This window comes from Phycodurus eques, chromosome 2 (genome assembly GCF_024500275.1).
Source record: "Phycodurus eques isolate BA_2022a chromosome 2, UOR_Pequ_1.1, whole genome shotgun sequence".
Taxonomy (NCBI): domain Eukaryota; kingdom Metazoa; phylum Chordata; class Actinopteri; order Syngnathiformes; family Syngnathidae; genus Phycodurus; species Phycodurus eques.
In genome coordinates, this window is record NC_084526.1 from 5,853,293 (window position 1) to 5,878,580 (window position 25,288).

Here is a 25,288-nt window from a genome sequence, read left to right on the forward strand (position 1 = left end):
CCATTTCTTATGATCATCCTTGAGATGATTCTACACATTCATTGGAGTCCAGCTGTGTTTGATTACACTGATTGAACTTGATTAGGAAAGCCAGACACCGGTCTATATAATACCTTACAGCTCACAGTGCATGTCAGAGCAAATGAGAATCATGAGGTCAAAGAAACTGCTTGAAGAGCTCAGAGACAGAATTGTGGCAAGGCACAGATCTGGCCAACATTACAAAAAACATTCTGCTGCACTTAAGGTTCCTACGAGCACAGTGGCCTCCATAATCCTTAAATGGAAGACCAGAACCCTTCCTAGAGGTGGCCGTCCGGCCAAACCGAGCAATCGGGTGAGAAGAGCCTTGGTGAGAGAGGTAAAGAAGAACCCAAAGATCACTGTGGCTGAGCTCCACAGACGCAGTCGGGAGATGGGAGAAAGTCAACCATCACTGCAGCCCTCCACCAGTCGGGGTTATGGCAGAGTGGCCCAACGGAAGCCTCAGTGCAAAAGACATGAAAGCCCGTATGGAGCTTGCTAAAAAAAACACCTGAAGGACTCCAAGATGGTGAGAAATAAGATTCTCTGGTCTGATGAGAGCAAGATATAAATTGTTGGCCTTAATTCTAAGTGGCATGTGTGGAGAAAACCAGACAGTGCTCATCACCTGTCCAATACAGTCCCAACAGTGAAGCATGGTGGTGACAGCATCATGCTGTGGGGGTGTTTTTCAGCTGCACGGACAGGATGACTGGTTGCAATCAAAGGAAAGATGAATGCGGCCAAGTACAGGGATATCCTGGACAAAAGCCTTCTCCAGAGTGCTCAGGACCTCAGACTGGGCCAAAGGTTCACCTTCCAACAAGACAATGACCATAAACACCCAGCTAAAATAATGAAGGAGTGGCTTCAGAACAACTCTGTGACTGTTCTTGAATGGCCCAGCCAGAGCCCTGACTTAAACCCAATTGAGCATCTCTGGAGAGACCTGAAAATGGCTGTCCACCAACCTTCCCCATCCAACCTGACAGAACTGGAGAGGATCTGCAAGGAGGAATGGCAGAGGATCCCCAAATCCAGGTGTGAAAAACTTGTTGCATCATTCCCAAAATACGCTAATACTCATGGCTGTATTAGCGCAAAAGGGTGCTCCTACTAAATACTGAGCAAAGGGTCTGAATACTTATGGCTGTGTGATATTTCAGTTTTTCTTTTTTAATAAATCTGCAAAAGTTTCAATTCCGTTTTTTTCTGTTAATATGGGGTGCTGTGTGTACATTAATGAGAGAAAAAAAGAACTTAAATATAATATATAATATAATACAATATAACAAAGAGTGAAAAATTTAAGGGGGTCTGAATACTTTCCGTACCCACTATATAACAAAAACTAAAGAAATTGACCTTGCCGTTCCAATACTTTTGGAGGGGACTGTATATTAGTGTGACTTTCTTCAAAGGAATTTAAAACTGAATTCAACTGTGTGCACCTGTGTGCACCAGCACCAGAAAACACTTCCGATCTCGCCAGTGATATGGGTGTCTCAAAGGAGCATTGCTGAATCACCGAATCACTTTATTATCTAAATGTCTGAAACATACCTTCTTGTGCTGAGTAAGAACAAAAACCCCTCCCTTGTATTCTGTGTATCTACTGAGCCCGACAGACTTTTCAGGAAAACGATGGATTCTAATTTAGCTACTCGTGATTCGATCCAGGTGACACAGTGGACGACTGGTAAGCACAGCTGCCTTATAGTTCTGAGGACCAGGGTTCAAATCTGACCTCGCCTGTGTGCAGTATGAATGCTCTCCCTGCCTGCATGGGTATTCCGGTTTCCTCCCACATTCAAAAAACATGCTTAGTAGGTTAATTGAAGAATCTAGATTACCCATAGGTGTGAATGTGAGTGTGAATGACTTGTCTTGTGAATGTCTTAACTGTGCCCTGCACTTGGCAGGCGACCAGTACAGGGTGTAACCTGCTTCTCCCACAGAGAGAGCTGAGATTGGCGCCAGCACGCCCACAACCCGAGTGAGGATAAGCGGTAGGGAAAATGGATGGATGGATAGATGATTCGATCCAGTGCAAAATGTGACACAGCAATGCTCATTTAAGCCACCCACCATTTTATGGAATGTAAAAGTATCCCTCAAACTATATTCAATCCTTTTTCTGGCAATTAAAGGACTCAAGTTTTTCTGTCCATTCATTTTGAATAGAGCAGGAGGAGGCTAGCCGGAAACTAATTTGCAAATCACTGGCGCTGGTGCACGTACAGTGGTGTGAAAAAGTGTTTGCCACCTTCCTGATTTCTTATTTTTTGCATATTTATCACACTTAAATGTTTCCATCATCAAAATAATTTAAATATTAAAGACAACACAAGTAAACACAAAATGCAGTTTTTAAATGAAGATTTTTATTATTAAGGGAGAAATAAATCCAAACCTACATGGCCCTGTGTGAAAAAGTGATTGTAACCTCAAACTAGTAACTGGTTGGACCACCCTTTACAGGAACAACGGCAATCAAGCGATTGCTATAACTTGCGATGAGTCTCTTACAGCACTGTGGAGGAATTTTGGCCCATTTATCTTTGCAGAATTGTTGTACCGTAATTTCTCATGTATAATGCTCATTTTTTTCCACCAAAAATTGTCAAAAGTCAAATGTGCACATTATACACAGGTATAGGGGAAAATGAAAAATATATCTTTCACATTTTATAAATGTATACCGCCATCTAGAGGTTAAGAAAAAGTTGTACACTTTCATTCCAATATGCCACCGCCACCTCGAGGTTATGAAAAAGGTGTAGCCTACACTTACATTCCAATATGACAGGGGTACGTATGACTGCATATTTGTACACTTGTGCTCATAGGTTTACTGTATACCCTGGCAGAATTGTTTATTTATTTAAAAAAAAAATTTTTATAAATATGTCTGATGAACAACAACCATCACTAATTTCTTTGTTATGTTTTGTTTAATGATAATGCTTTTCTGAACTGCTTGACAGTTTAATTTGAATTCCATTAAAACAAAATTAAGTGTTTCGCCAGGCCCATCATGTTTTCTTTAAAAAACTGTACACATCTTGCAAATTCTGCCCGGGTAATCAAACATGAGCACAACTGTGTTTTCTCATTTACTAAATCAAAGTAGGGCTGTGAATTTCAAAATAAGAGCAAGTAAATAAAAACTGAAAATATTAAGTGTTCAAATGAAGTGCTTAACTTAAGAATAATTCTTTGAAAAAACAAACAAAATACATAATACTTAATGTTTTCATCATATGGGAAGAAGCAAAATGATGCATTGTAAAAATGCATTATACAAAGGTAGGGTGCGTATTATACATGAGTGAGCATTATACACGAGAAATTACGGTAATTCAGCCACATTGGAGGGTTTTCGAGCATGAACCGCCTTTTTAAGGTCATGTCATAGCATCTTAATAGGATTCAGGTCAGGACTTTGACTAGGCCACTCCAGATTCTTCATTTTGTTTTTCTTCAGCCATGCAGAGGCGGACTTGCTGGTTTGTTTTGGATCATTGTCCTGGTACAGAACCCAAGTTCGTTTCAGGTTGAGGTCACGAACAGATGGCTGGACATTCTCCTCCAGCAGTTTTTGGTAGACAGCAGAATTCATGGTTCCATTTATCACAGCAAGTCTTCCAGGTCCTGAAACAGCAATATAGCTCCAGACCATCACACTACCACCACCATATTTTACTGTTGGTATGATGTTTTATTTTCTGAAATGCGGTATTAGTTTTACGCCAGATGAAATGGGACACACCTTCCAAAAAGTTCAACTTTTGTCTCGCCAGACCACAGCGTATTTTCCCCAAAGTCTTTGGGATCATCAATGTCTTCTGGCAGCAATGAGACGAGCCTTAATGTTCTTTTTGCTCAGCAGTGGTTTTCTTCTTGGAATGCTGCCATGCAGGCCCAGTCTCTTTCTTATGGTGGAGTCATGAACACTGAACTTAACCGAGGCAAGTGAGGCCTGCAGTTCTTTGGATGATGATGTGGGGTCTTTTGTGACCTCTTGGGTGAGTCGTTGCTGCGCTCTTGGGGTAATTTTGGTCGGGCGGCCACTCCTGGGAAGGTTCACCACAGTTCTATGGTTTCGCCATTTGTGGATAATCGTTTCAGGTTGAGGTCACGAACTGTGGTTTACTGGAGCCACAAAGCTTTAGAAATGGCTTTATAACCTTTTCCACACTGATAAGAGCTCAAATTTCTTTAGATCTCGGCATGATGTCGAGCTTTTGAGGATCTTTTGGTCTACTTGACTTTGCCAGATTGATAAGTGTGGCAGTATCAGACCTGGGTGTGGCTGGAGAAATTAAACTCGGGTATGATAAACCACAATTACGTTTTAACAGGTTGAGCAATCACTTTTTCACACAGGGCCATGTAAATTTGGATTTTGTTTCTCCCTTAGTAAGAAAAAACTGCATTTTATGTTTACTTGTGTTGTCTTTGACTAATATTTAAATTTGTTTGATGATGGGAAACATTTCAGTGTGACAAATATGCAAGAAAACAAAGAAATCAGGAAGGGGGCAAACACTTTCTCACACCACTGTAATTTGTATACCCAGATTTTAGCCGACTCACAACTCCTGTGCAAAGTTTAACCACTTCAACATGTTTTTTTTTCCCATTCAGGAATGCAAATAATAAGTATAGTTTGAAATCTTAACCGTTTCCCGCCATTTTTGTAAAACAGTTCATTTACAAATTCATGGATAAATATCCATCCATCCATTTTCTGAGCCGCTTATCCTCACTAGGGTCGCGGGCATGCTGGAGCCCATCCCAGCTGTCATCGGGCAGGAGGCGGGGTACACCCCGAACTGGTTGCCAGCCAATCGCAGGGCACATACAAACAGACAACCATTCGCACTCACATGCACGCCTACGGGCAATTTAGAGTATCCAATTTATGCATGTTTTTGGGATGTGGGAGGAAACCGGAGTGCCCGGAGAAAACCCACGCAGGCACGGGAAGAACATGCAAACTCCACACAGGCGGGGACGGGGATTGAACCCGGGTCCTCAGAACTGTGAGGCTGACGCTCTAACCAGTCGGCCACCGTGCCGCCATGGATAACTATAATAATTATATTTTAGCATCAAACCTACCATTTCAGTTAGACAGACCGGTGAAGTAACAATTATAGAAACAGATTGCAGGTGTGGTATACATTTTATAATAGGAGGTGTAATAAATGTACTAAGCACTGTATATTAATAGGCACAAGGGAAAATAATAGCAATGCACCTTCCACTGGTAGCACCCAGAAGAGATTCCAGTGGAGGCCAGGCCATAGCCTTTACCCCCACTACCATGTGTCAGCCCTTGTCCATTTTCCACCACACAACACTGGGCCTTTTCTGGGTCAAAGGACACTTCTTGGATGGGAAGGTTCTCCTCCTCTTCTTCAGCCTCTCCCTATCAATTAAAGGTATGTCAGTGCCACAAAGAACTATATACTAAACCACTTTATGGAGCTAACCGTACTTTGTTTCGAACCTGCAATTTCAGTTCATGTAATTTTTCCTTAATCTCAAAGGAGTGCCTGGCTTGAGCAATGGGAGCTTCCCACATACAGTCAGACAACAGAGAGAATAGCCGCTCAACGACCTGGAAGAGAAAAACAAAAAGTAAATTTATTTTGATTGTATTGCAGTATTTATACTGAAAATGTTACATTAACATAGGCTCCAGCACGCCCGCGACCCTTGTGAGGAGAAGCGGCTCAGAAAATGGATGGATGGATGTTACATTAACATGTCAGGGACCACAGATGGAAATTAGCCGAGGGCTATAATCTTTCATATTTACATGCAAATGTTTAATGTGCACTGTCCCTTTTAAATCAATTAAATAAATAAAAAAGTTTGTGTTTTAAAAATTGCAGCACACAATATACAGCATTTTCCAGTCAATCAAGAGGGAGGCCCTAAAATTAACACTGAGAGCAACATTCAGATTCAATAATTAACATTGTAAAGAATTAAATAGAAGTATAAATTTAAGAGGGTGGATTTTGTGGGAATAAAAGACGGTGGTGTTTGTGGGAACGAGACAAATAAAATCAGCATTCAAGCCAGATATAATAATGCCATGAAATAGTGTCTGGCTGGCTGATGACATGGTTATTAAGAATGGTTGACAAGATTGGTGTATCTAGCTTTTAGGGATGGAACGGTTTTTGAAAACTGTCAAAAGGGTTCGGTTCGACTGTTCCGATAACACATACAACGTTTTTTCCCCCACCCCTCATTTACCAAGGAGTCGAGTGTGTACACTCAAGAGCACAGTAGCAAGTTAGCCAAGATGGCAGCGCTGACACGTCATCTGTGTCGGGGTGCATCACCAGAGATCTTACGTTGAAGAGAACAGATACCGGGAGAAGCATGGATAGTATATATGATATCAATGTGAAGAAGCAGTAAGATTACTATAGAACTTCCGTGTCTCTCTCTCCAACACAAGATCGGGTTGAATTTTATTCTCGTTCCTCAGCTTGGTCGCAAGACGTCCCCGTCCTCCCAGGAAGCCTGCTGCCTGCACCGACGACCCTCCTTCCCCCACCGACGGAGGTGGCTCGGAGTCGGATGCTACGTGAGACCCTGCGGCGGGACGTTCGTCAAGCAACGAGTTTCTCCAAGAAGTACCACGGAAGTGATATGGCTATAATGTTTGTGACTGACTGAGGCATTTGATTAACAACTTTGCTTGAAACTTTGCTTCACCCGAGCATACACAATGCTAAGATGGTGTAGCGAGCTAGTCTACAAAGTGGCACACAGAAACACGAACTGCTGTAATCCTACACCATTTACCTGATTTGGATGTAAATACCCTCAAATTAAAGCTGAAAGTCTGCAGCAAGCACATCTTGTTCGTTTCATTTCAAATCCATTGTGGTGGTGTTGGAGCCAAAAAGATGACAATTGTGTTCATGTCCTAATATTTATGGACCTGAGTGGAAGCATATATCAGTGCTGCTAGTAACAAAGATTAAGTTTATAGAGGGAATTTTAAGCATAAGCTGAGCTCATTCACGTATAATTGTCAACAGTCAACCTTCGTTGAACCAAGGCACCTAGAGTATGTTACATTTGAAAAATCTCACGGTTAACCACCAAACATAAATATCCAAATGTATACTTACTGAAATCTTGTTTAATTTCTTTACAAATGTATTTTACTCGGTCTGAGATCTGGGCTTGTTTAGTTGAATAGAAAGCCGACGTATTTGCAGGGAGCCGACTTATTCTATTGTATAAATAGCAACAGGTGGACAGACAGCTGTATTATATTTTTTGCCAACCAATGGAAGAGCATTTAATTGTTCTGCCTGTCACTAAATGCCGTTGGCATTGATAGACGAACAAAGATATATTTCTTATTGATAAAAATAACAATACAAAATATACACAGTGGTGTGGAAAAGTGTTTGCCCCCTTCCTGATTTATTATCTTTTTGCATGTTTGTCACAATTAAATGTTTCCCATCAACAAACAAATTTAAACATTAAAGACAACACAAGTAAACATAAAATGCAGTTTTTGATGAGTGGGTCAAAATTCCTCCACAGCGCTCTAAGAGACTCATTACAAGTTATCGCACCGCTTGATTGCAGTTGTTGCTGCTAAGGGTGGCCCAACTAGTTATAAGGTTTAAGGGACAATGACTTTTTCCACATAGGGCCATGTAGGTTTGGACTTTGTTTGTCCCTTAGTAAAAAACAGACAAACAAACAAAAACTTGATTTAAAAATTAAATTAGTTTGATAATGGCAAACATGCAAAAAATAAATCAGGAAAGGGCCAAACACTTTTTCAAACCACTGTATACTGTACCAAACTGTAAACCTTTACCACAAAACAAAGATAAGAACCGAACTGTGGATTTTGTGAACTGTTCCACCCCGACTAGCTTTGTATACACTAACAGTACTTGTTTTGAGGTTAAATAATTGTTTGTATCCTACTATCATTTCAAAATACCCATTGGCTTGTATAGAGTTAACTAAAAGGCATACCTGGGTCATTTGGTCATCCTCCATAGAGGCCTCACATGCAGGTAGGACAGCCTCCAAGACATGAAGTGCGAGAAGCCGGGTTCTTAGGTTCCCCACTAGAGGGACCCCTAGATTTGATAGTCCATTATGTTTTTTAGTGTCATAGGCCATCCCAAACCAATTGAATATAAAAAGGATGGTCTTACCAGAGCAGCATTTCTGTGCAGCAATATTAAGAAGCACTTCAGTCCATTTTGGGGAGGCCATCTTGGACTGGATGGCTTTGGATGACACTACTCTCCTTAGGAATACTAGAAAGTCTCCCAAGTGTAGCTCAGCAATATGTTGCTTGTGTAGTAACGCTGAAAAACAATATGATTACCATCAATAAAATATTTCTTAATCATACACACCTTCCAAACTAATATTATGGTAGGATTTTGAAACAAATTCTTCTGAAAAGGGTAATGAGATCTAAATATTTAGTCACCTCTTAAGTCTTTCTTCTCAGAGTCAGGCGAGTCAGCTTGTTTGGTTTCTTTATTGTCTTTTCCAAAAGACAGGACACTAACTCCTGCCTGAGATAGAAGGTTCTTCAACTGGCTGCAGAGGAGGTCCAACAATGATTGGACAACCTTTGGACTCAATTTGTCTGCATATGTCCTGTAAAATCAAGGCAAGCCATTGTTATTGAACATTTTTTTTTCATGCCAACTTTAGTGTTCTTTCTTTTCATCCAAAAATACCCAGTGCTGATGGCCAGTATCTGCAGCAACCGTGTAGAGGCCACCTTGAGGGCAGTGCTGAGCTGGGATACTCCTGGTTTGTGTAGCATCTGGAGGGGCTTTCCCAACATGGTGTCTGTGCCACATAGCTGGGACAGCACATTGAGCAGCCCGCTAGAAATAGCCAGAGAGACATCTACTGGCTGGTAGCGCACACTCAGTGCAAATACAGTGACCAGCAGAAGACGCTGCTGGGCTTCTGAGTTGAAGAAAATCAAATGAACACGTTAAGGCTGGGTGCTGGCAAAAACTTTATTAATTTCAGTAGGATCCTGATGTACAGGTACCTCAGTAAATCAGAATATGGTAGAACCCTACAATTATTTCAGGACTCATACATTGTATCGAGGCTGGCTATAGCTGTGCCTCCTCAAATCAAATTCACACAATCGCACATGCTTCCTCAAGTCTCCTCCGCTTCATGCTCTGTGTCAGCTGTCTGATCTACTGTCTGCAGTAAGACTGTAGATTTGGCCACAAAGTCATTTATCGTTTAAGGAAATATGTTAATATGGAAATATGTGCCTCAAATATTGTATACATTTGTATAATGTTATTGTTTGAGGAGGCTAATTTACAGTGGGTATGGAAAGCATTCAGACCAAATTTTCAAAATTTTCACTGTTCTATTGCAGCCATTTGCTAAAATCATTTTTCTCCTCATTAAATGTACACACAGCACCCCATTATTGAAAACGGAATTGTTGACATTTTTTCAGAATTATTAATAAAGAAAAACTGAAATATCACACAACTATAAGTATTATAGTCAGTAGTACTGACCCTTTGCTCAGTTTTAGTAGAAGCACCCTTTTGAGCTAATACAGCTATGAGTCTTTTTGGGAATGATGCAACACATTTTTCACACCTGGATTTGGGGATCCTCTGACATTCCTCCTTGCAGATCTTTCCGCAGTTCTGTCAGGTTGGACGGTGAACGTTGGTGGACAGCCATTTTCAGGTTTCTCCAGAGAAGTCAGGGCTCTTGCTGGGCCATTCAAGAACAGTCACGGAGTTGTTCTGAAGCCACTCCTTCGTTATTTTACCTGTGTGCATAGGGCCATTGTCTTGTTGGAAGGTTAACCTTTGGCCCAGGTTTTTGTCCAGGATATCCCCTGTACTTGGCCGCATTCATCTTTCCTTCGATTGTAACCAGTCGTCCTGTCCCTGCAGCTGAAAAACATCCCCACAGCATGATGCTGCCACCACCATGCTTCACTGTTGGGACTGTATTGGACGGGTAATGAGCAGTGCCTGGTTTTCTCCACACATAACGCTTAGAATTAAGGCCAACAAGTTCCACCATGGTCTCATCAGACCAGAGAATCTTATTTCTCAACACCTTGGAGTTCTTCAGGTGTTTTTAGCAAACTTCATGCAGGCTTTCATGTGTCTTGCACTGAGGAGAGGCTTCCGTTGGGCCACTCTGTCATAAAGCCCCGACTGGTAGAGGGCTGGAGTGATGGTTGATTTTCTAGACGACGGCAACTCTGGAGCTCAGCCATAGTGATCTTCGGGTTCTTCTATACCTCTCTCACCAAGGCTCTTCTCCCAAGATAGCTCAGTTTGACCGGACGGCCAGCTCTAAGAAGGGTTCTGGTCGCCCCAACCTCTTCCATTTCAGAATTATGGAGGCCACTGTGCTCTTAGGAAACTTAAGCGCGGCAGAATGGTTTTTGTAACCTTGGCCAGATATGTGCCTTGCCACAATTCTGTCTCTGAGCTCTTCAGACAGTTCCTTTGACCTCATGATTCTCATTTGCTCTGACATGCAGTGTGAGCTGTAAGGTCTAATATAGACAGGTGTGTGGCTTTCCTAATCAAGTACAATCAGTATAATCAAACAGCTGGACTCCAATGAAGGTGTAGAACCAGCTCAAGGATGATCAGAAGGAATGGACAGCACCTGAGTTAAATATATGAGTGTCACAAGTAAGGGTCTGAATACTTATGGCTGTGTGATATTTCAGTTTTTCTTTAAGAAATCTGCAAAATTTTCAACAATTATGTTTTTTTCTGGCGGCAATGAGATATGGGATCCCTCAAGGGTCAGTTCTTGGACCCCTCCTGTTCAGCCTATATACGCTACCCGTGGGTCAAATTTTTTTCTAACCGACTGGTTAGAGCGTCAGCCTCACAGTTCTGAGGACCCGGGTTCAATCCCCGGCCCCGATTGTGTGGAGTTTGCATGTTCTGCCCGTGCCTGCGTGGGTTTTCTCCGGGCACTCCGGTTTCCTCCCACATCCCAAAAACATGCATATATTGGAGACTCTAAATTGCCCGTAGGTGTGACTGTGAGTGCGAATGGTTGTCTGTTTGTATGTGCCCTGCGATTGGCTGGCAACCAGTTCAGGGTGTACCCCGCCTCCTGCCCGATGACAGCTGGGATAGCCTCCAGCACGCCCGCGACCCTAGTGAGGACAAGCGGCTCAGAAAATGGATGGATGGATGTTTTTTTCTGTCAATATGGGGTGCTGTGTGTACATTAATGACGAAAAAATAAACTTATATGATTTCAGCAAGTGGCTACAATATAACAGAGTGAAAAATGTAAGGGGGTCTGAATACTTTCCTTACCCACTGCATGTGATTTGCGAATGTGACGTTCATAGTGAATGCTGTGCTGCCATTTGGCAATCGTCAAGTTAGAGCTGTTTTCTGCTTATATGTTGCCGACTTAACATCGTTTTGATATAATAGAATGCACCTTTTATTGTCACTATAGAAATATTTGCTTTGTAGAGTGTACTTATTGATCATGTTATGTGCCCTTGCCTATATGTACTTTTGTTCTCTTCGAAAAGCACCAGTTATTTTCAGCAATTTTCAGCAACTCAGCAATTTCTTGAAATTTACTTTTTGACTAATTTCAATCAGGTTTTCGAACTCATCACAGTACAGAATCAGCTCTTATCAAAGTGCTAAATGATATAAGGTTGAATACTGACTCGGGAAAGGTGTCAATTCTAGTCTTGTTGGACCTCAGTGCGGCTTTTGATATGGTAGATCATAATATACTGCTCAACAGGTTGGAAACGTGGGTAGGACGAAATGGAACAGTCCTTAAATGGTTCAGGTCCTATCTCATCGAATGGCAATGAGCTATGGGGTCCCTCAAGGGTCAGTTCTTGGACCCCTCCTGTTCAGCCTATATACGCTACCCATGGGTCAAATTCTTCAGAACTTTAATTTTGACTATCATTGCTATGCAGATGACACACAGTTATATCTTGCAGTGTATCCAGATGACTAAAGTTCAATTGAGGTGTTGTGTCACTGTCTAAAACAGATAACTGGATGAGCAAAAATTTTCTTCAATTAAACCACAACAAAACTGAGAAAATCGTTTTTGTCAATAAAGAAAAGAGTTAGTAAATACCTGGAGTCACTCTCTTTAAAAACCAAAGACCAAGTCCGAAACCTTGGTGTTCTGATAGATTCGGACCAGTCATATCAAATCAATTACTAAAACTGCCTTCTACCATCCGAAGAACATATCCAGAGTGAAGGCTTGCATGTGTCAAGCAGACCAGGAGAAGCTCATCCATGCTTTTATCTCAGTAGACTTGACTATTGTAATGGTCTTCTGACTGGACTCCCCAAAAAGAGCATTAAACAGCTGCATCTCATTCAGAATGCTGCAGCTCGGGTTCTGACCAGAACAAAGAGGTCAGACCATATTACTCCAATTCTAAAGTCTTTACATTGGCTTCCAGTCAGCTTTAGAAAGGATTTTAAAGTTATGCTACTGGTTTATAAATCACTAAACGGTTTAGGTACTGAATACATGAAAGAAATGCTCATGAAATATAAACCCAGTAGGGCTCTGAGATTGACAGACTCAGGTCAAATAGTGGAGCACAGAGTCCAAAGCAAATATGGTGAAGCAGCATTTAGCTATTATATTGCACACAAATGGAATAAATTGCCAACAGAAGTGACTTCAACCCGAAGTGTGAATGTTTTTAAATCCAGGTTAAAAACTTCTTTTTTCTCATGCTTTTCAGAGCATTTCTACTTCTAAATGATATTTCTTGCACTGTATGCTGTTTTAATTGTACTTTTATTTTTTTTTCTTTGTTTTAAATGTTTATAAGCAATTTTTCTCTTTGGTTTTAAATGTTTTTAATCATGTAAAGCACAGTTACCTTGCGTATCAAATGCGCTATATAAATAAATTTGCTTTGCTTTATGTTGACTGGGATTTTCAAATGAAAAGTTTGTGCTTACAGCCTAATGATATTGCGTTTTATGCATTAACTGTATTTGGTTCCATTTAGTTCAAATTCACAGCCAGTGGTAAAGTATAATTTTTTGGGTACATTTATTTATCATCATCGATCATCTTATTTAAAGATTCATTTTGCGCTGAAAACTGTTACATATAGTTTGTTAAAATAAAGATTAAGAATAATAAAGAGTTTTCTCTAACATGAGAAATAATCGTGACTACAATATTGATAAAAAATAATCCGGATTATTATTTTGGCCATAATCATGCAGCCCTGCCGGTAACCTCTTGCAGTGATAAACCCTTATTTTAAGTACATCTGCTGATACTGTTGTGGAAAATAATGATACGGTGGCTGTGAGAGTGGGGACTCAATTCATTTACTCAAAGCACAGTTTATATATCTTTACAAATGTCATTTTAGACATCTTATCTCATATACAAGGATAGCCATTACCCTAGGGATAGGCGGCTCTCACCCTTGAGTTGAACATGTTTCGTACCAGTCATACCACAGTGGTTGCTCATGACCTCATCGAACTGGGCCAAAGTTAAGCCTTACTGTACTGTAGTTGTTTCTCCAATATACGCATTAGTTCTTTCTCCAATAATATTGTCTCTTAAATGCACCGTTTCTCTTTTTCTTGGAAGTTGTTGGCTCTTGTTTTGTGTCATCATTTGGCCATTTTTATTTTCCAAAGAAGCTCTCCAAAGATGTGTTTTTTATTCATTTTTGCGAGCTTTTGGGCTAACTTTTTTTTTATCGTATATTTCTTACCACGTGATGGAGACGAGCAGGTTGACGTGCACAGAGGCACAGGTACATGTACCTGACTTTAAAAACAAAACTATCAGATTCAGACTGTCTCAGTCTCTGTGCAACCCGGTACCAAAAGGCCAATATGGGTCCGCAGCCTGGTGGTTGGATTAACCCAAGACCACTGAATAAAGGCATAGATAGCACACATACGTAAGTATACATAGATTTAAATTGTTTAGATCTTACCTATGTGGTGTTTGTTTGCATGCAACGCTCGTTCCAGTGTTACTGATAGTTGCTGGTAAATCTTATGAACTGCTGCCTGAATTTCCAATTGGAGGCTTCTTTTAGCCGTTTTTACACCATCCTGTAAAAAATGGAATATTTTAATAAGGTTTCAGCTTTCAATTCAAAATCCAGCTGAATACTGTAAATGTTCATGTTATATAACCTTGCTCACCAAAACCAAACCGCCTTTCTCCAAATCACAGTTAGATTGCAAAGTCTCATACCTGATAATGATGCAGCTGCGCACTCTCTCGCTTCAGTCCTCCATTGCCAATAGTCCCAAGGCCAAAACAACCAGCCAGGAACTGCAACCTGACAGAGGTGAGAAGGGACGAGGACTGGAAGGCACTGCAAGTGCGATCTGTGTTTCCTGGGAGACAGCCCTTCTCCTCCATACCAGCAATCAGCACCACAATTTGATGGAGAGCTTCTAACCTAAGCTGCAGACACAAAACATTACATTAGAAAAGAGGACACTGATAGGGCAATGTATGTGCCTACCCCATATTTATTTTCTAAATTATCAATTGTACAGCATCATATTGATCTAAGGGTGGCTGACATCAGGACCAAATTGTAAAATTAGGTTGTGAAGCAACCTCTGGCGTAACCAATCATTGAAATTCCTTGATAACACTTAGCTAAGCATACAGTAAGTTTTGTATTGAAAAGCTACTTTTAACAATTGTTTTAGCTTTAAAATTGATCAATTTGACCCACAACATAAAAGAGGCTTAAAGGCAGCTGCGTGGCACCTCAACAGCATTCCCAAGGGGAATTTCTTCCATGTGCTCATACCACGCAAAGGATGTGAGACTCCACTTGATTTTCAGAGAACTGAGATTATTATTATTTTTTTTTTTTAAAAACCTTCTGTCTCTCACTATGGGACAAACATTATGGGCTACACCTGAATTGCATGCTCTGAATGCTCAACAAATACATCTCTGTTAACACAGTCCCACGCTGAGGACCGAATGTGCAAATGAAGGAAGTCCCTTCCAAACATTTGAGAGGACCAGCTAACAGCTACGCAGATGTCTCCCAGTAAAACCCACTTAAAAAGGGCCTGTGAAGCAACCATACCTGATTCCTCCAGTGAAATTATACTGCAAACCATCAGAGGGCAGCAGCCCATGGCTCTCATAAGCCGCTAGAATGGCCTCCACTACCCAATGCGACGGGTGTTGATTGGCAGACCTTTCACTTTGTGAGATAAAAATTTATGTTGAAATTCTTTATAAATATAAAATGGAGTTTGGGTATTTTAATTGAGGGATATCAGAGACCTTTTAGTAAAATACCTGGGAACTGTTTTAAATTATGTGGCCGCTCCCGGAGGACCACAGCTTCTGCCGTAAAGCCTACTATAACATCTCAACTTTATTTGGGGTTAATCAGAGGCACTTTGAATGGTGGCACCATTTAAAAACAGCATTTTTAGTGCACTTGGGTTACAGTGCCATGAAAAAGTACTGGCCCCTTTCTCAAATTCTTATATTTTAGCATAGTTTCTCCACTTTTATGTTTAAGATGGCTAAACAAATGTAAATAGACAAATCTAACTGAAGTGAACTTAAAATGCTATTTTTAAATGATTTCATTTATTAAGGTAAAAAACTTCAGTTGCCTGGCTCTGTGTAAAAAAAAAAAAAAAAAAAAAGTAATTACCTGCCTTATAAAATCATGAATTAATTGTGGCTAATCACAATTTTTGGTTAATATTCACTGATCACACCCAACCCTGATTACCTCCAGACCTGTTCAATCAAGAAATCACTGAAACAGAATCTGTCCCGAGAAAGTCAAGTCGGACAAAAAAAAAAAAAAAAAAAAAAAAAAAAAAAGCTGCAACAAAATGACACTATCCTAAAAAATTCCAGAACAGTCGAAAAATAAAGTAAGTGACATTTATCAGTCTGGAAAGGGTGACATAAGCCATTTCTAAAGCTTTAGGATTCCAGCGAACCACAGGAAGAGCCATGATCCTCACATGGAGAAAACATGGAACAGTGGTAAACCTTCCCAGGAGTGGTCGGCCTACAAAGATTACCCCAAGAGAACAGCAATGACTCATCCAAAAACCACAAAGGAACTCAGGAAAACTTCTAAAGAACTGCAGGCCTCCCTTGCCTTGTTAAGGTCAGTGTTCATGACAACAATAAGGAAGAGACTGGGCAAAAATGGCATCGATGGTAGAGTTCCAAGGTGAAAACCATTGCTGACCAAAAAGAAAAAAGGCTCATCTTACTTTTGCAAAAAACATCTGAATAATTCCAAAGACTTTTGGGAGAATAATATATGGACAAACGAGATGAAAGTTGAGCTTTTTGGAAGGTGTGTGTCTCATTACAACAGGCTTAAATGTAGCACAGCATTTCAGAAAAAGAACATCATTCAAACAATCAAACATGGTGGTGGTGGTGTGATAGTCTTGGGCTTCTTTTGCTCCTTCAGGACCGGGACAACTGGCTGTGATTCATGGAATCATGAATTCTGCTTTTTAACAGAAAAGCCTGACAGAGAATCTTCAGCCATCAGTTTGTGACCTCAGACTGATTTGGGTTCTGCAGCATGATAATCTAAAACACACCAGCAAGCCAACCTTTGAATGGCTTAAAAAAAACAAAATGAAGGTTTTGGAGTGGCCTAGTCAAAGTCCAGACTTGAATCTGATTTAAATGAAGTGGTGTGACCTTAAAAAGGTTGTTCTTGCTCGAAAACCCTTCATTTACGCTGAATTAAAACAATTCTGCAAGGAAGAGTGGGCCAAAATAACTCCAAAGAGATATGAAAGACCCATTGACAGTTATAGAAAATGCTTGATTTCAATTGTTGCTGCTGAGGATGGCCCGAGCATTTATTAGGTTTAGGGGCCATTACTTTCTCACACAGGGCCAGGTAACTTTGTTGTTTCCTTAATAAATCACCATTTAAACACAGCATTTCAAGTTCATGTGGGTTATATTTGGCAGTGGGGCAAAAATGTATTTAGTCACCCACTAATTGTGCAAGTTCTCACGCTTAAAAAGATGCGAGGCCTGTCATTTTCATCATAGGTATACCTCACCTATGAGACAAAATAAGGGTGGAAAAAATTCCATTGTCTGATGTTTAAAGAATTTATTATGCACTTGGGTTACAGTGCCATAAAAAGATGCGAGAGGCCTGTCATTTTCATCATAGGTATACCTCACCTATGAGACAAAATGAGGGGCAAAAAAAATTCCAGAAAATTACATTGTCTGATTTTTAAAGAATTTATTAGCAAATTATGGTGGAAAGTAAGTATTTAGTCACATACAAACAACCAAGATTTCTGGCTCTCACAGATGTGTAACTTCTTTAAGAGGCTGTCCTCCACTAACCTGTATTAATGGCACATGTTTGAACTCATCAGCATAAAAGACACCTGCTCACAATCTCAAACAGTCACACTCCAAATTCCACTCTGGCCAAAACCAAAGAGTTGTCAAAAGACACCAGTAACAAAATTGTAGACCTGCACCAGGCTGGCAAGACAATCTGCAATAGCTAAGCATCTTGGTGTGAAGAAATCAACTGTGGGAGCAATTATTAGAAAATGGAAGACATACAAGACCATTGATAATCACCCTCAATCTGGGGCTCCATGCAAGATCTAACTCCGTGGAGTCAAAATTATCACAAGAACGGTGAGCAAAAAATCCCAGGAACACATGGGGGGACCTAGTGAATGCCCTACAGAAAGCTGGGACCAAAGTAACAAAGGCTACCATCAGTAACACACTACGCCGCCAGGGACTCAAATCCTGCAGTGCCAGACGTGTCCCTGCTTAATCCAGTACATGTCCAGGCCCGTCTGAAGTTTGCCAGAGAGCATTTGGATGATCCAGAAGAGGATTGGGAGAATGTCATATGGTCAGATGAAAACAAAATAGAACTTTTTGGTAAAAACTCATCCAAAGAACACCATACCTACTGTGAAGCATGGAGGTTGAAACATCACGCTTTGGGGCTGTTTTTTTGCAAAGGGAACAAGACAACTGATCGGTGTAAAGGAAAGAATGAATGGGGCCATGTATCGTGGGATTTTGAGTGAAAACCACCTTCCATCAGCAAAGCAAGGGCATTGAAGATGAAACGAGGCTGGATATTTCAACATGACAAAGATCCTAAACACACCACCCGGGAAACAGGAGTGGCTTCGTGAGAAGCATTTCAAGGTCCTGGAGTGGCCTAGCCAGTCTCCAGATCTCAACCCATAGAAAATCTTTGGAGGGAGCTGAAAGTCTGCTTCCCAGCGACAACCCCAAAACATCACTGCTCTAGAGGACATCTGCATGGAGGAATTGGCCAAAATACCAGCAACAGACTTACAGAAAACATTTGACCTCTGTAATTGCCAACAAAGGGTATATAAAGTATTAAGATAGACTTTTGTTATTGACCAATTTATTTTCCGCCATAATTTGCTCAGAAATTCTTTCAAAATCAGAAAATGTGATTTTCTCGATTTTTTTCCCTCATTTTGTCTCTCATAGGTGAGGTATACCTATGATGAAAATTACAGGCCTCTCTCATCTTTTTAAGTGGGAGAAGTTGCACAATTGACTAAATACTTTTTTTTGCTTCACTGTATTTACATTTGCTTGATGATCTTAAAGTGGGGAAACTATGCACAACTATAAGAATTTGAGAAGGGGGCCAATACTTTTTCACAACACTGTATGTTGCTGACGGGCTATTACCCTCAAAATACTGGCATTTAATTTCCCCATTGTTGCCACCCATTCAGTCCACACGAGTAGCCAGCTGCAGCTTGCACCCTACAATCTCAGAAACATGAGGAAACTTGTTTGTTGGTGTTTTTTTTAAATGAAAAATTAAAATAAAAACAGGACTTTTGTCCTTAATGTGCAAACAAAAAACACGCAACACAGTATGAATGGAACGATGGTGAAAGGACATTGATAACTTTGCATTCCTCGCAGCTCTGTCTGACTACATTAACAAAATAATTTATCTATTCTTATATCACAAAACAAAAATTCCATATTATCACTGTGATTGTAGTGTTTTAAGTAAAGCATTCTGATACAAATAATAATTCTCCTAGTAGTAAATCTTTTACAATCAAAACAACACAATCACTCCCATTTATGCAGTGTCCCTGAACGCACCTTGAGCTCTCACAAAGCTGCTGCGTGCGTGCCTGCCTAGTTTCATTCTGAAGAGCGAAATACGAAACGCAGCCAGCCATAAAATTCTAAGTTAATGATTATTTGCTAAAAAGAATCAAGTTTATCAGTTTAAACATTAGATATCTTGTCTTTGTAGTGTATGCAATGAAATATAGGTTGAACATGATTTGCAAATCATTGTATTCTGTTTTTATTTATGTTTAACACAACGTCCCAACTTCATTGGAATTGGGGTAGTAATATTAGTTGATTCACTGTATATGACACCACACCAACATCGCACCAGACCCTGTGATGTTACTATTCCGCACAGATACATCGCGATGATGATGCTCAAACTAAATATGAACAATTGAAACAATGACATCAATATCGAGGTTAATTACATGATTTTGGCTCACAACACAATAACTGTTTGCTCCCAGATACTTTTGAAGTCGCAGATATATTTTGGCACATCTGTGACTAAAATCGTTAATGTCGCCCTATGGGGGGCACGAGCCAGTGCAAACTGTAGGCCAGTCCCAAGCCCGGATAAATGCAGAGGGTTACGTCAGGAAGGACATCCGGCTTAAAACTTTGCCAAACAAATATGAGCGTTCATCCAAAGAATTCCCTACCGGATCGGTCGTGGCCCGGGTTAACAACGTCCGCTACCGGCGCCGGTGGAGATGCAGCTACTCTGGGTCAAAGACAAAGGAGAGGTGGAAAGCGGGTTCTTTGGCAGAACGAAATGAAGAAAGCACAGAGTCAAGAACTAAATGTGGAGACTTTGAATGTTGGTTCTATGAAAGAAAAAGCTCGGGAGTTGGTTGACATGATGATTAGGAAAAAGGTTGATATATTGTGTGTCCACGAGAGCAGGTGGAAAGGCAGTAAGGCTAGAAGTTTAGGGGCAGGGTAAAAATTATCTTACTATGTTGTAGATGGGAAGAGAATGGAGTAGGGGTTATTTTAAAGGAAGAGTTAGCTAAGAATTTCTTGGAGGTGAAAAGAGTATCAGATCGACTGATACGGATGAAACTTGAAATTAAGGGTGTTTTGTATAATATGAGGCGGCACGGTGGATGACTGGTTAGAGCATCAGCCTCACAGTTCTGAGGACCCGGGTTCAATCCCCGGCCCCGCCTGTGTGGAGTTTGCATGTTCTCCCCGTGCCTGCGTGGGTTTTCTCCGGGCACTCCGGTTTCCTCCCACATCCCAAAAACATGCATGAATTGGAGACTCTAAATTGCCCGTAGGCATGACTGTGAGTGCGAATGGTTGTTTGTTCCTATGTGCCCTGCGATTGGCTGGCAACCAGTTCAAGGTGTACCCCGCCTCCTGCCCGATGACAGCTGGGATTGGCGCCAGCACGCCCGCGACCCTAGTGAGGAGAAGCGGCTCAGAAAATGGATGGATGTATAATGTGATTAGTGGCTATCCAACACAGGTAGAAATTCTGGAAGGAGCTGGATGAAGTAGTTCTGAGCATACCAGACAGAGAGAGAGTCTTGATTGGTGCCGATTTTAATGCACATGTTGGTGAAGGAAACAGGGGTGATGAAGAAGTGATGGGTAGGTTCGGCATCCAGGAAAGGAACCTCGAGGGACAGATGGTGGGAGACTTTGCAAAAAGGACGGAAATGGCTGGAGTGAACACTTTCTTCCAGAAGAGGCAGGAACATAGGGTGACCTCCAAGAGCGGAGGTAGAAGCACGCAGGTGGATTACATCTTGCGCAGACGAATCTGAAGGAGGTCACTGACTGTAAGGCAGTGGTAGGGGAGAGTGTGGCTTAACAGCATAGGATGGTGGTGTGTGAAATGACTCTGGTGGTGGGGAGGAAGATTAAGAAGGCAAAGGAAGAGCATCAAACCATGTAGTGGAATCTGAGAAAGGAAGAGTGTTGTGCGGCTTTTCGGGAAGAGGTGAGACAGGTTCCCGGTGGACAGGAGGAGCTTCCAGAAGACTGGACCACCACAGCCGAGGTGATCAGAGAGACAGGCAGGAGTGTACTTGGTGTACTGTATCTTATGGTCGGAAAATGGAGAAGGAAACTTGTTGGTGGAACCTCAAAGTACAGGAAATCATACAAGTAAAGAAACTGAAAAAACTGAGGAGAGGAGAAAGGAATACATGGAGGCGCAATCCCGGACGAAGGTAGAGGTGGCAAAAGCCAAACAAGTGGCATATGATGACATGTATGCCAGGTTGGATACTAAAGAAGGAGAAAAAGATCTATAGAGGTAGGCCAGACAGAGGGATAGAGATGGGAGGGATCTGCAGCAGATTAGGGTGATTAAGGATAAAGATGGAAATGTGTTGACTGGTGCCAGTAGTGTGCTGGATAGGTGGAAAGAATACTTTGAGGAGTTGATGAATGAGGAAAATCAGAAAGAAAGAAGGGCAGAAGATGCAAGTGTGGTGGACCGGGAAGTAGCAATTATTAGTTAGGGGGGAGTTAGAAAGGCACTAAAGAGGATGAAAAGTGGAAAGGCAGTTGGTCCTGATGACATTGCTGTCTGTATGGAAGCATCTAGGAGAGGTGGCTATGGAGTTTTTGACCAGCTTGTGCAACAGAATTCTAGAGGGTGAGAAGATGCCTGAAGAATGGAGGAAGTGTGCTGTGCCCATTTATCAGAACAAGGGCGATGTGCAGACCTGTGAGAACTATATCGGAATAAAGTTGATGAGCCACACAATGAGGTAATGGGAAAGAGAAGTGGAGGCAATACTCAGGACAGGAGTGAGTATTTGAAAGCATCAGTATGGTTTCATTCTTAGAAAGAGTACCACAGAAGCATTAAGGATGTTGATGGAAAAGTACAGAGAAGGTCAGAGGGAGCTGCATTGTGTCTTTGTAGATCTTGAGAAAGCCTATGATAGAGTACCCAGAGAGGAACTGTGCTACTGCATGTGGAAGTCTGGAGTGGCAGAGAAGCATGTTAGAATAGTACAGAACATGTATGAGGGCAGCAGAACAGTGGTGAGGTGTGCTCTAGTTGTGACAGAGGAGTTTAAGGTGGAGGTGGGACTGCATCAGGGATCAGCCCTACAGTGGTGATGGATAGGCTGACAGATGAGGTTAGACTGGAGTTCCTGTGGACCATGATGTTCGCAGATGACATTGTGATCTGCACTGAAAGCAGGGAGCAGGTGGAGGAACAGTTAGGAAGGTGGACCCATGCACTGGAAAGGAGAGGAATGAAGATTAGCCGAAGTGAGACAGAATATATGTGCATAAATGAGAGTGGTGGAGGGGGAAGAGTGAGGATACAGGGAGAAGAGATAGCAAGTAATTTAAATACTTGGGGCTAACAGTCCAGAGCAATGGTGAGTGTGGTAAGGAAGTGAAGAAACGAGTCTAAGTAGGTTGGAACGGGTGGAGACAGTGGCACTGAAGAGACAACGGGTAACAGAGCTGGATGTGGCAGAAATGATGTTGAGGTTCTCTCTAGGAGAGACCAGGTTGGATAAAATTAGAAATAAGCTCATCAGAGGGACGGCCAAGGTTAGATGTTTTGGAGACAAAGTTAGAGAGAGCAGACGTCGATGGTTTGGACACATCCAGAGGAAAGAGAGTGAGTATATTGGTAGAAGGGTGATGAGGATGGCGCTGCCTAAGCCAAGACCAAAAAGAAGGTTGGTTGATGTAGTGAGGGAAGACATCAGGGCAGTTGGTGTTAGAGAGGAGGATGCAGGAGATAGGCTTACAGTAGATGGTAAAGGATGACACGCTGTGGCGACCCTTCACGGGACAAGCTGAAAGGAAAAGATGTGACTCAAATGGTTGGAGAAAAATATTACTCAATTACTTATAAATCAAATAAAGTAATGTCTTGAAAATATCTGGGACAGGTTAATTTGGCTTGTATTTATCTCTTGGCTGTCCACTTTCTAATCAATACTCTCCTAAATAAAATTTCAAGTTAAAGAAGGCTTATATGATGCCCCTTGACTGAAATGTTTCATATTTCATATCCATATTGAGCTCCATATGATTTCTGGACTGCATCACAAATGGCTTTATACTGTGAAATCCTGTAGACTCTCATCACTCCCTTGGGACCTCTCTGTTCTTAACCATCCTAATTCCTACAGTTCAATTTGGGTGGAGGAGTGATTATGAAGATTATTTTATCCACTGATGACAGGTACACGTGAAGGAGGTCAGCTTTTGTTTCATTCTGTGAATTCATGCATAAAGTTGACTCTATAACCTCCATCTTTCTGTAAACAGCCAAACAATAGATCTGGGTTCTTCATTACTGCTGGTGGAAACAATTACAGTGCGGTGAAAAAGTACTGGCCCCCTTCTCAAATTCTTAAGATTTTTGCAGTTTCCCCACTTTAATGTTTAAGATCATCAAACGTAAATCTTAGACAAATATAACCTGTGAAATTAAAATGCTGTTTTTCCAATGGTGATAACATTGATTAAGGGGGAAAAAAAACTATTCAAAGTCACCTGGCCCTGTGTGAAAAAGTTAAAATTACCCCCATTGTTAAATCATGAATTAATTGCGGCTAATCACAAATTTTTGGTTAATTTTCACTGATCAAGAAATAAACAGAATCCGTCCCGACAAAATCAAGTCGGACAAAAGATCTTAAAAAGCTGCAACAAAATGACTCGATACAAAGAAAATATAAAACATATTTGTTATATTGCAGCCATTTGCTAAAATAATTTAAGTTCTTTTTTTTCCCTCTTTAATGTACACACAGCCCCCCATGTTGACAGAAAAAAAAACGAATTGTTGAAATTCTTGCAGATTTATTCAAAAAGAAAAACTGAAATATCATACAGCCATAAGTATTCAGACCCATTGCTCAGGATTTAGTAGAAGCACCCTTTTGAGCTAATACAGCTATGAGTCTTTTTGGGAATGATGCAGTTTTTCCACACCTGGATTTGGGGATCCTCTGCCATTCCTCCTTGCAGATCCTCTCCAGTTCTGTCAGGTTGGATGGTGAACGTTGGAGGACAGCCATTTTCAGGTTTCTCCAGAGATGTTCAATTGGGTTTAAATCAGGGCTCTGGCTGGGCCATCCAAGAACCGTTACGGAGTTGTTCTGAAGCCACGTCTTCGTTATTTTAGCTGTGTGCTTAGACTCAGTGTCTTGTTGGAAGGTGAACCTTTGGCCCAGTCTGAGGTCCTGAGCACTGGAGAAGATTTTCGTCCAGGATATCCCTGTAACTTGGCTGCATTCATCTTTCCTTCGATTGCAATCAGTCGTCTTGTCCCTGCAGCTGAAAAACACCCCCACAGCATGATGCTGCCAGCAACATGCTTCACTATTGAGACTGTATTGGACAGGTGATGAGGAGTGCCTGGTTTTCTCCACACATACCGCTTAGAAATAAGGCCAAACTGTTCTATCTTGGTCTCATCAGACCAGAGAATCTTATTTCTCACCATCTTCGAGTCCTTCAGGTGTTTTTTTTTTTTTTTTTTTTTAGCAAACTCCATGCAGGTTTTCATGTGTCTTGCTGAGGAGAGGCTTCCGTCGGGCCACTCTGCCATAAAACCCCGACTGGTGGAGGGCTACAGTGATGGTTGACTTTCTAGAACTTTCTCCCATCTCACGACTGCATCTCTGGAGCTCAGCCACAGTGATCTTCAGATTCTTCTTTACCTCTCTCACCAAGGCTCTTCTCACCCGATTGCTCAGTTTGGCTGGACGGCCACCTCTAGGAAGGGTTCTGGTCGTCCCATCTATTAAAGGATTATGGAGACCACTGTGCTCTTAGGAACCTTAAGTGCAGCAGAAATATTTTTCTAACCTTCTGGCAGATCTGTGGCTTGCCACAGTTCTGTCTCTGAGCTCTTCAGGCAGTTGCTTTGACCTCATGATTCTCATTTGCTCTGACATGCAGTGTGAGCTGTAAGGTCTAATATAGACAGGTGTGTGGCTTTCCTCATCAAGTCCAATCAGGATAATCAAACACAGCTGAACTCCAATGAAGGTGTAGAACCATCTCAAGGATGATCAGAAGAAATTGATAGCACCCA

At 41.4% G+C, this 25,288-nt stretch overlaps 1 protein-coding gene across 11 annotated transcripts in view; it reads right to left on the reverse strand.

The window, feature by feature from the left end:
• The window catches only part of herc1 (HECT and RLD domain containing E3 ubiquitin protein ligase family member 1), a 178,279-nt gene that overhangs the window by 84,076 nt on the left and 68,915 nt on the right, over nt 1-25,288 (reverse strand). For 8 of the 11 annotated variants that reach the window (XM_061664969.1, XM_061664935.1, XM_061664943.1 and 5 more), the window contains 8 exons: nt 14,332-14,547; nt 14,066-14,186; nt 8,790-9,027; nt 8,534-8,706; nt 8,250-8,405; nt 8,065-8,171; nt 5,531-5,653; nt 5,291-5,461 (listed from right to left, as the gene is read on the reverse strand). In XM_061664969.1, the coding sequence (XP_061520953.1) occupies nt 5,291-5,461; nt 5,531-5,653; nt 8,065-8,171; nt 8,250-8,405; nt 8,534-8,706; nt 8,790-9,027; nt 14,066-14,186; nt 14,332-14,547 (1,305 nt within the window). The remainder of the gene's footprint in view (nt 1-5,290; nt 5,462-5,530; nt 5,654-8,064; nt 8,172-8,249; nt 8,406-8,533; nt 8,707-8,789; nt 9,028-14,065; nt 14,187-14,331; nt 14,548-25,288) is intronic. The other 3 variants (XM_061664952.1, XM_061664926.1, XM_061664917.1) reach the window with 1 other exon arrangement.